Source organism: Papilio xuthus, unplaced genomic scaffold, assembly GCF_000836235.2.
Source record: "Papilio xuthus unplaced genomic scaffold, Pxut_1.1 DF829129.1, whole genome shotgun sequence".
NCBI classification, from domain to species: domain Eukaryota; kingdom Metazoa; phylum Arthropoda; class Insecta; order Lepidoptera; family Papilionidae; genus Papilio; species Papilio xuthus.
In genome coordinates, this window is record NW_013529520.1 from 2,787,491 (window position 1) to 2,799,412 (window position 11,922).

Consider the following 11,922-nt stretch of genomic DNA (forward strand, 5'->3'; position numbering starts at 1 on the left):
AAGAGTCACACAGAAGGCAGCAGGAAAGGTCATAATACTGCATTCTGTATTCGACTTTTGGACAATTTGTCAACCTGACTTTATCCCTACAGAGGGTCAGCAAAGTATGTAGTACTCTTTCATACAACTCTGTCAGCCGTCTTATCTGAGTCCACTTTCTGTCCAAACTTTTTTTGGCCTTCTTCTACCCTTGTAGGCATCCCGTTAAATGTCATTACTTTTTTGTTTATATGATTATCATCGTGTTTTCGCTATCGACATTGGTGACAAATAAATTTTGGTTATAATATTATACGAGTAAGTGTAATTTATTGAGTCCCATATCGGAACTGGTAAATGCTTTATAATCGTGCAAGGCTTATTGATTTGTAGCAACATGAGAGCATTAAAAACACATTATATTTAATGTGTATTGCTTAAACTGCTAGAGAGTATTTTTCACTCGTATTTTTAAAATTTAATATAGAAAACATTATGAAGCAAACATAATACTCACGTAGACTGCAGTTCTTATTTGGACTGCTAATATGTTTTGATTCTTGTGGAAAAATAAATATTTCTGTCTCATGTATTTTATAGAAAATTACACAATATAGAAAAATATATTTGTTTATAAAATTATATATTATATATATAACTTGTAGGCAATATTTTATAATTTTTAAATTCTAATTTAAATTGATAATTGTACGTTATTATCTAGAAAATACCTTAGGGAACAATGTCATCAAACAAAAAATATCAAGAATAGGCAAAAACTCTAAAATCCAGTTTCATAATGAAGCTAAGTCTTTTCATTCAAATTAATTACAACAAAAACTAGTTCAATGTCGACGACTGCAGTTCATGGGCAGTCATTATATGAGATATTTTTAAACCAAATTGGTTAAATTAAAACGAGAAAGAAATCAAATTAGTAATTCTGTGGTCATATAAAAATAAAGAGAATAATCATCCAAACCAGATGGCTTAAATATGACAATATGCCGTCAAAATATCAATCAAAATAAATTAATTTAAGGCATTTTGTCATTTCTTGTAATCCTCCTTTATACCATCGTGTCATCTTGTTACAATTTTGACACATTGTCATGTCATGTGTCATATCGTGTCGTGTGCAAAATACCTTTTCTCTTACAAAAGACACAGTATCTTTGAGAATTCTCTCTTTGTATTTTTAGTCATAGATTTACTAGTTTTCGCCTACGAATAAGACTGTCCGGAGTTAAAAAAAAAAGAATTATGAGTTCTTCCAGACAATATTATACATTAATGTCATTTCAGCGAGATCCTATGAGCCTTTCTGAAGCAAGATCCATCCATCCATTCGTCTAAACATTTTCATTTATACAACATTAGTAAGGTTTAATACGCAAAAAAACTTTACCATTCCTAAAAATATATACAAGTACATATATGCCGTGTAAAATGAAAATCCATTCGGAAAATAATTGGAGGAAACCACTTAAAAGATTAATATTCTATATGAGTCGATTCGTTGGCGTTACGACCGCCTGCAATAAATCATTTTATGGACAATTTAATTAATCCCGTTCTTTCGAAGAAAAAAGAAAACAATAAACCGAAAGCGATTACAATTAATTAAGCCCATACAATGGAAAATTCTGATTTCCCTCTTATCAACAATTTATCTTTTATGTCAAATCTACTTTTAATTGAAAGAAACCCTCATTTAAATGTTAGTAAATTGGCTTGTCTTCAAATAAACGTGTTAATCCTTGCTATTTTAATTTGGAACGAGAAAGGAAATTACTCAGTCACTAGCTATCGCTCACGACTCCGTCCGCGCGGAATTGAAAAAGAAACATAATTAGTAGCCTACGTGATCTTCCAGACTTCAGTATTGTTCCAAATGTACGCCAAATTTCATCGCGATCCGTTCGGCCATTCAGGAGTTATCTACAAACAAACATCATCTATCCATCCATCCATCTAAACATTCGAATGTATAATATTAGTAAGATTTACAACACTGATAATTTCTCATTAATGTAAATAATATTATGCAATATTTTCTATTTCAGTTAAGTATTAAAATAAGTTGTAAGTTTTGTTTCTTTTAAATTTAATTTGCATACAGTTTTTTAAGAGAGTTGGTCCCTAACTACTTAATACAAGTGGATCTTCAGACTTATGTCCTGATAATTAAGTACGCTTGACTTTCATATGACAAGGTTATTAAATAAACCAATGAAACTGTTAAATTAGATTTTTATATCGAAATTACATTTTGCAGTTCTAACATAATTTTATGTCGCAAAAATTAAAGTTAAATTGAATTACAAAATGAACTTAATGGTTACTCATTTTGAATGATAGCTGAGCTTAACCACTTATTCCATAAATTTTCCTTATTAATCCGTTCCGTTCTGGCGTAGAGTACACTCACCATAAGTTATTTCTCGAACCATGTAAAATATTACAAAAATTTTAACATCTTAATACTTTTTATTTATTTTTAGTATTAGGATATTTGTTATTCTAAAATTACAACAACTTAATTAACAACGACATTATTGCGTTCTGTATTGACATATTTTTTTAAGTCTTTAAAAACTTAGACGAAACGTTCTTAGTACGTGTAGGAAAGTTTATAATTTCTAAATATTTCCTATCCTATTTTTTCCTAATTCCTAAATTTTGAAACTAAAAATATGAACATAATTTTTTTTAAGGTATGTTTTACTAAAAATATATCGAAACGAACATTAACTACAATTCCTATGTGAATTTTATAATAAAAATTTAAGGCAACATGGATAAGGTACATCCTTAAAAAACTTACATAAATGGAATAACTAATAAAATATAAAAAGAATGTATGTTTAAGAATAAATTGATATCTATTTTATTTTTGTTATTATTCTGATTAATATGCAGTTTCCTACTATCGACTTCATACATTTTCGGGTAATAACACGAAATATCATCAGAACTTCGAATGGCATTTAGTAATGGCGGATCAATGCGTTGCAACATTATTCTCTCATTATCCATTCGCTGTCAGGGTTCGTAATCACCGCGCGGGCCTTTAAATTAGAGCTAACGGAATGGAAGCGACATCATCCTATCAATGCATGTAAATGCGACCCGGCGCACGGCTTTCACTGACAAACTGAAGGTATTAATTAAGCTTCGTTTTTGCTGATTGTATAATGAACTTTCATATGCATGATTAATAATGTATATTGAAATTATAATATATAAAATTTTGAAATAAAATTACACGGAAAATATTTCATCATATGATTTACTGAGCGGTAAAACCTTTCAAGACTTGACTACTTATTGATTGCTTTTTCATATATAAAAACTTCTTTTATTTGGAGTGCACTATGGACATGTTACTTGCTGATAAAAATATTAAATTTGTACTCATTGCCCTAAGTCACAACAATTAATAACAATTAATCAACAATTATATCAAACAATTAATACCACGAAGATTGTAGTTCGCTATAATAAGCAAACAGTGTCTCTGTTCGCATTAAAAATTAGGAAAGAACTCGTGAAATACAGCTCCCTTTTAACGCCCAAACAATACACACAAGAACTTATATTTTAAACAATCTCTCCTTACAAAAGCAGATCCATTTCCTAAAATAATAAAATATGAAAAAAATGATAAAAATGAAAAATGTTTCTCTCATCTAAAAGCTTCTTTGGACGATTAATCTTTCCGCAGGCCCATTGTTAAACTTCAGGCCGGGTCAAAAAAAGTATCATGAGCGTGCAATTATTTCGTAATCTTCGCGAAACAATAAGAAATGCACAAAAAAATGTATCGGTGAAGATTAATATTGGAAGATTTTTGTCGCATAGAAAAGTTTACAATAATTTTCGATTAAAACTTTTTTTGTATACTGCCATCAAAATATATAATGGAAGCTAGAACTTCCGAACATAAAAAAAAACTTCTATAACTACAGATTATATCAAAAACAAATGTATATTTATATATGTATGTATGAGTTTTCTCTTAATCATTTTAAGGAGCTTTTACTCTACAAACCCAAGTTTAATCTCTCAAAACTAATGGATGGAACTTAACAGGCGCTAAAATACACAAATGAATATTCAAACTTTGTGCTACCTTGCGTCACAGACTGATTTATCTATTAACTCACAGAATTCTGCACAAACTAACATGTTTATGCAACAGTGTATGCTATAAATATATTAGTCTCCGTGAAATGCACAAATCAAATTATAATTTATTTTATTCTGATTTATATTCAAGCAATGTACACCAATATGTACACCCCCTACACCAATGTACTTAAAAGGCAGCGACTAAGTAGGAGTGGCGGCGCCTGGTAAAGCGGGTCACTAATACTTGATGACCACGACCAGTCTGACAAGACTATAACGACGAAGAAGAAGAAGAAGAGAATTCAAACAACTACAATGACATAATTTCTTTCTTGTATATGTTATTAATTGAAAATTATAAAAATAAAACTCTCTAAGTAACTGTTTCAACAATTTATTTAATATTGTGTTGTAGTCTACTGCATCTAACTAAACTAAACTTTGTAAATATTATCAACACCTGTAATATACTTTTTGACAATCACTATACGTTGCACCATCTAAATTAACTTATTTACAGCTTTAAGCTAACTACAACACTATTTAACAGTTTAAGTGAAACTAAAACATAACTTCAAGACCTACTTAACATGTTAAGAAATAGCTATGTCTATTTTAATTGTTCTAAAGACATTTTCCGATTTTTTGCCATGCCTAGTAATATATTATCTGTAGAAGCAGTAGTAGATTGCAAAACATCTTCTTTACTTTGTATTGAATGATAATCGTTCATTTCCGACCACGCTGGGTCAGATTTAGCTATACGTTTTCTTTCTTTGATTTTTGTGTATAATAAAACTGATACCATAACAAAAAATACTACAAATCCTAAAGCACAGCCTACAATCAGACCCATTCGTCGATTAAGTATAGAAGATAAATGAAAGGTTTTATTTGGTTTCATTTTTATAGAGTGCTTTGTGAATGTATCAAAGGTAACACATTCGCTTGAAGGCGACTGTGAAATCAACGTTGCGGCGTAGCTTCGACTGATGTTTGATGTAAATTTAAAATCACTGAGTGAAACATTCACTTCAGATATTTCCTCATCAATTAGTTTAGTAAAAGGATTCAGATCCAAAGTTAAAATACAAACAATGTAGTTTTTACTCGGAATCAAATCAGAGATAAGTGTAGATGTTTCAGATTTATCCAAATATCTGTATATCACCTGAAAACAACAGAAATAGTATATACTAAATTTCCTATCTTATTAATATTATAAACCCGAATGGTTGGATGTTTGTTTGAAGGTATCTTCAGGGCGGCTGTACGGATCTCGATGAAATTTGGCATACGTATAGGAATTAGTCTGGAAAAACACATGGGCTACTCATTGTTTTTTTTTTTTTAATTCTGCGAGGACGGATTCGTGGGCGACAGCTAGTGGCATATAACATTCTTCATACCTCCATTTAAGGGTCATTGCTCGTTGGATCCATTCGAAAGAGCGATGTTGGGAACGCTACGGTCAACCCGCTTAGCATCGCAAGCGGATACGTTTTAAATCTATCGACCGACTTATTTCATAGTACAATACTTACATCGGTAGTGATATCGTCGTCATAATACATTATTTGTAGAGATTTAACAGCTGTACGATTCCGGATGAACCAGGATACAGATACAGAATTATCTTTATGTTTGTCAATAGACAATTGTGTGATGGTCGGGAAATCACACTTCTCCTTAGGATATTCGTCGTTAATGCATGTCACAGCACTCGAGTCGATTATTTTCGGATGATCTTGTATCCATGTCCATGTATTATTTCTTTGACAGCTACACATTATAATGTTATCTAAAATAATAGATTACCAGTCATTTTGGTGAAGTTTAAATTGGATTTAATACGTTCTTTAACATGTGTATGTTACGTACCTTTTATAGATATTTCTTGAATGTGACTTTCAATTATTGTAAATAGATCAACTGGTATTGTTTGAAGTTTATTATGCTCTAAATCTATATGTATAATTTTGTTCAAATTGTTAAAAGCTGTGACTGAGATATATTTGATATTGTTAAAACTTAAGTACAGTACTGTTAGTTCTTTTAAATTAACTAAATCTTGGTTAAGTATGTTTTGTAATCTATTATGAGAAAGATCCAAAAGTTTTAAATTACTAAGGTCTTCAGTGAAAGTTTCTATTGATTCTATATAATTATTTGATAAACATAAAGCATTTAATTTAACGAGTCCTCGAAAATTGCTAGTTTTTACATGCGTTATTTTATTATAGCTGACATCTAAATTTTCTAAGAAATTTAATTTTGAAAAGGGACTAATAGATAGACGCCTTATTTTATTAAACTTTAAATATAAATGTTGCAAACTGAGAAATGAATCGAATGTGACGTCATCTAAATTAGATAAATTTGTATAGCAAATGTGTAATTCATAAAGGTTGGATAAAAGTGTATTATTGTTATTTCTACTATTTACTAAAGGCCATGATACTGCAGGATTTTTACTTAAGTCTATACTTATTAATGAAACTCCATTGATTTTGTGTGATAATAGAAAATCAAATCTAACTATATCGTTGTATGAAATGTTAATGTTCTGAATTTTCGGAAAGTTTTCAAACAACATTGATGGTACAGCTGTTAGTTTATTAAAACTTATATCCATTTCTAATAGTTCTTTAAAAATAACGTTATTCTTCATAGTGATCGATTGAATTTCATTTTTTCTTAATATTAAATGCTTTAATTTTTTTAATTTCTCTAAGCCGTTAAATTCTATTTTGGGTAATAAGTTATCGGCGATGTCTAAAATTTCTATTTGTGTAAGATTATTTAAAGTATTATAAGGAACATAATCTAAAAAATTATTACTTATGTTAACCTCAGATACCGAATTGTATGATTCAAATAATATAGAAGGTATTCCGCTAATAATATTCTGTGCTATATTTAAACGTACAAGATGCTTGTTGGAGGAAAAAGTGCCTTCAAAAATATGTTCTATATTGCAATGTTCTAAAAATAAAACTTCTAAAAGAGGAAGTTGTGAGAATGATTCAACGGGTAAGTTATCGAATATATTGTATGAAAGTGACAAAAACTTTAATCCGGGTATATCAATAAATATTAATTCGCTAGATTTCAGTGAATTATTTTTAAGTGATAGATATTTAAGATTGTTCATACCTTCGAAAGTGCCATTTTCTATTTGTTGTATCTCACAATTGTCTAAATATAATGAACTTAATGGTAATCCTTGTTGAAATAGATTTTTATATAGTATTTTAAGCGGATTAAACGATATATTTAAAGTACGTATTTTTTTTAAAGTATCAAATGCCATTGTATAGATAAAAGTGATTTTGTTATGTGATAAATTTAATTCTTCTAATTCAAACAGACCTATAAATGTATAATTTGTGACGTTACGTAGTAAATTATTGTGCAAATCTAAATTTCTCGCAGAACGTAGTTGTTGGAATGTAAAATCATCAATTATGGATATTTCATTATTGAAGAGTTCAATTCTATTTAAATAAGTCAAATTAGCGAATATATTTTTTGATAAAAATTTAATGTGATTATTTGTTAAACTTAAATGATAAAGCTTCTGTTGATAACGAAATGTTAAACTTTTTAATGACGATAATAAATTAGAGTCGATGGCGAATGTTAATAATGAAGAGCTTTGTTTTGGTAATATATCATTAATTTCAACTAAATAATTGTCGTGTAAACTTAAATGTTTTAAATGAGACATTTTTGAAAATGTCTCAGAATCTATGCTGGTTATTTTGTTATTATTCAAATAAATTTCATCAACTTTTGTTAAATTATGAAAATGATATTTTGATATGAATTTTAAATTATTATTATTCAAATGGATTTCACTTATCATTGCTTGATTAGTAAATGTATCATTTTTTAAATTTACAATATTATTATTGTCTAATCTTAAAATTGTTATATTACTGTTATTAATAAACGTATCGTGTGGCACTTTAGTTACGTAGTTATAATCTAAACGTAACGTACGTAATTCATCTAAATCACTAAAGCTTTTACTATGAATCGTATGTATACAATTTTTATTTAAATGTATCGTATTAATTTTAGTCGAATTAAAAAAGGAATCAATTGGCACTTCCAATATATTGTTGTTACCTAAAAATACTTCGGCTAATATTGGCATATTACAAAAGAGGCCGTGTATGTGGTGCAAATGATTGTGACTCAAATCAATAAATTCCAATTTCTTGTTATTTAAAAATAAATTAGTATTTAATACTTTGATTCTATTATGACTCAAATCTAAAGATTTGAGATGAACTAAGGATTGGAATGCACGATAATGTATATTGCTTATGAAATTAAAATGAAACGATAATATTAATAGGGACGGACAAAATTTAAGGCAGTCTTCAGAAACGAATTCAAAATTGTTCGAACTTAAATCTAAAAATTCAAGAGATGGTAAATCAAAATTATCAACGGCTGGAAAAGATGACATTTCGTTCCAAGACAACCTTAACGACCGAAGGTGCCTTAATTTGGCAATCGATATAATAGGGAAAGTTGTAAGATTGTTTTCGCTTAAATCAATTTCAGACAGAGTTAATTCTAAAGTAGAAAATGCAGAATCAGAAATATGTCGTATCATATTCTGCTTTATGTTTATTTTCATTAATGGAAGACCATAGAAACTATAACTTGGAATATCCTCAATATGATTGGATGTGAGTTCGATTGAAATCAGTTTGAGCAATCCAGAAAATGCCTTTTGTGGTATAAATTTAATTTTACTTGACACAATACTTAACGTTTCAAGGCACTGTCTCAATGGTATAAATGTTTCATCATCTATATCTCTTATGCCAGTTCTTGACATATGTATATGTTTTATGCATACACCTAACGGCACAAAATGTGGTCCCAATACTTCTTCAGTGTCATCTAAATCATTTATGGATAAGGAATGTACGGCGGATACTTTCTTCAGAGCATTTTTTATTTGCTTTGTATTTGAATCTTGGCAGTCGAGGAAAACAGCTGAAAAAATTTAACGTACAGAAATCTATATATATAAAAATCAATTGCTGTTCGTTAGTCTCGCTAAAACTCGAGAACGGCTGCACGGACTTGGACTTGTCTTGGTCTTGAAATGATCGTGGAGGAATAATAGGTGTCGAATAATTGCTGGGAAAATCCTTTAGGGCTACAGTTAGTATGATAATATTACAAAGATAATCTTTACTTACCATCTTCGAATGTGTAGCATGAGCATTTATCGTTTGTCATTAAATCTGAACACGCCAAGGTATTTTCAGCTCTGAATATTGTATAGAATACCAGTAATACTTGTATAACTTGCCGTATATCTCGCCCATTTTGCCTGTTTCCCGAAAATAAATTATTTATCATAGTTACATAATTCGTGGCATTTTAAATTTCCATATTAAACTTGCATATAAATCTGAAACAAATTATCTAAATCAATGAAGTGTACAAAAAAATTTGAAGTTATTCTCAGTAAAAATTTCACTAAAATAATGGTTAAAGTCGTCAAAAGGTTAAAAAAGTTCCATTATTAATTTTATAAAATCGTCATAGAATTTCATAACAAAAATATAAATTGAATTCAAAAACAAATTGTAAACAAAGGTTAGCTTAGTACAAAAATGTGTAAAAGAACGGATCGTTAAAACATTTTACAAAGTTGTGAACAAAGAATAACGACCTTGAAGTTTAAAAAAACAGAACAAAAGCAAACTGTTACTCACCTGAATATGTTATTACGTAGCACATGCTTGTACATAATTAATTACAAAACATAGTTATATCGTAGAACTTAAAGTTCATTTTCGCAAATCAACTGGACGCCGATTGCGGAGATTCACATGCGCATATCTGTTACTCAGTTACGTGGCGGTGTTGGAAGTAAAAGTATTTAACTGAACTTTTCTGATACTTTATGCAAGTTGTATGTGAACAAATTTATTGTGGAACGCAACACGGAACGCTGGAGGTCATTAGAAAGCTCGAGTGAAGACTGCCGCGGCGGCGCGCGCTGTGTAGGTCACCGCGTTGTTGCGGCACCCCCGACCACGACCCACTATTATTATACTTTTATGACGAATCGGATTTTGCCACTCGAGCTTTGTGTGAAGCCACCGCATAAGAGCTTATCTAACATGCATAACCGTTTATTTTTCGGCAAAATTTCATGCTACTTCATAAAATAAATATACTCGTAGTTCCAGTAAAATTTACAGCTGACGTATGTAGACATTAAAATACAAAGCTTTGTTGGGAACTACGTTAAGTTACAAAAATGAATATGTATTTTTAAATTACTCAACAATTTTATTACAAGTTATAAAACTTGATTACAAATAATAAATATCAAGTTTATTTAGTTGACAAGTTTCTATTTGAAAAAAAATATTGAAACTTTTTTCTTGTAAAGAAAATTTTTCATGAAAAGTAACGTTATTTATGAGAATTCAATTTGAAAAGTTTATACTATCTACATATGTATGTAGGCGGAAACTTCAGCTGAACGTTTCGCGTACGCTTTTGAAGTAAACAAATGTAGGTCACGAGAAAGGCGCTTATATTATACGACAACATTACAAATTCGATGACGAATATTATACACAATAATATCAAAAAAAAAAATGAATTAAAAACAAAACAAAACTAAATGTTCAGTTTAAACTACAGTTCCTTTATATTTTCATGGGCCCTCTGCCCCACTACGGGGACATAGAACTTTAAGTCAAGTCAAGTCCGTTGGGCCAATTGAGTTCATATAATAAAAACAATTCCCACTGGGCCAAATGATTGACAGGCAGAAACACCCATTTTTTTGAGTAGTTTGCTACTCAAATTTAAGCTCGTGTAAGGAAATGTAGCAAAGAACATGTTTTTTCAAAGAGTAAGTGTTTTGAATGTCTGTTCTTTTAAGTCTTAGTTATATTTTATTTGTTGTTTCTAATTTCAGATTTATTTCGTTGTTAAATCCAAAAGTAAAAGATTAAAGCCAGTTTTATGTCTCTTTTGTCCTTATACCATTATTTTAACCCCAATGAGAAAGATGGTTCACCACCTATTATCCTAGTTTAAATAGAACAACCGCAATATTGTCTTATGCCAAGTTTGATTTCGTTTTCACTTGGTCCAGTATGTCTGGATAAGAGAATTGTGGGTGTTTGGTTTTTGTTATATGACTTTTCTTCATTTTATGTGGACAGATTACTTTAAGATTGTACTATCGCTAAATACTCATAAATCGTAGTACACTTGTGAAGAGATAAGTGTAACGAATAATAAAAGACATCTATTAAATTAACCTTTTAACCTTTACCTGAATTTTAATGCCGTATATATTTTTTTGGCTTTTTTGACAAAATGCTGTGTACCAATGCAAAGGTAAAGAGATGGAGATAGACCAACACTTCAGCGAGGCTTCTTGTAAATTTAGCTCGTTGCCTCGACCCCAGACAGCATATAGGTCAGTATACTTGTCCTCTTTTACAAATTGTGGTCATAAAAATTAAAGTATTTGCTATTTTAAGTGGCAATAAAAGTTTTCCTTTTATCTTTTAAACTAATTTAAAAAGGCGAATGTTTACAAAGCAGATTTGCAACGGTAAACGAATCGGACGAATTTTGGTATCATTTTTCTCGTCTTTTAAGTTTATCGTTAGTTTGTCATTCTCTAATTAAATCAGCATGCTTCAGTAATACGAATCACAGAGCAAGACGATAGACTTTGAGAACAATAAATCTAGTTATTAACGAATATTCATCTATACTACAATTATGTATTAGAAAGAT

At 29.9% G+C, this 11,922-nt stretch overlaps 3 protein-coding genes across 3 annotated transcripts; all 3 read right to left on the reverse strand.

Moving 5' to 3' along the window:
• Nucleotides 1–4,711: 4,711 nt before the first annotated feature.
• Nucleotides 4,712–6,784, reverse strand: LOC106119796 (leucine-rich repeats and immunoglobulin-like domains protein 2). The gene is made up of 3 exons (XM_013314928.1): nucleotides 5,995–6,784; nucleotides 5,658–5,914; nucleotides 4,712–5,284 (listed from the first exon to the last, which is right to left on the reverse strand). The coding sequence occupies exons 1-3, from the start codon at nucleotides 6,782–6,784 to the stop codon at nucleotides 4,724–4,726; spliced, it is 1,608 nt and encodes a 535-aa protein (XP_013170382.1). The 3' UTR covers nucleotides 4,712–4,723.
• Nucleotides 6,785–7,209: 425 nt separating this feature from the next.
• On the reverse strand, nucleotides 7,210–7,843 carry LOC106119808 (leucine-rich repeat-containing protein 15-like). The gene is made up of 2 exons (XM_013314938.1): nucleotides 7,270–7,843; nucleotides 7,210–7,217 (listed from the first exon to the last, which is right to left on the reverse strand). The coding sequence occupies exons 1-2, from the start codon at nucleotides 7,841–7,843 to the stop codon at nucleotides 7,210–7,212; spliced, it is 582 nt and encodes a 193-aa protein (XP_013170392.1).
• A 188-nt stretch (nucleotides 7,844–8,031) lies between these two features.
• LOC106119819 (platelet glycoprotein V-like) lies at nucleotides 8,032–9,980 on the reverse strand. The gene is made up of 4 exons (XM_013314948.1): nucleotides 9,864–9,980; nucleotides 9,342–9,556; nucleotides 8,248–9,132; nucleotides 8,032–8,036 (listed from the first exon to the last, which is right to left on the reverse strand). The coding sequence occupies exons 2-4, from the start codon at nucleotides 9,502–9,504 to the stop codon at nucleotides 8,032–8,034; spliced, it is 1,053 nt and encodes a 350-aa protein (XP_013170402.1). The 5' UTR covers nucleotides 9,505–9,556; nucleotides 9,864–9,980.
• Nucleotides 9,981–11,922: the final 1,942 nt, after the last annotated feature.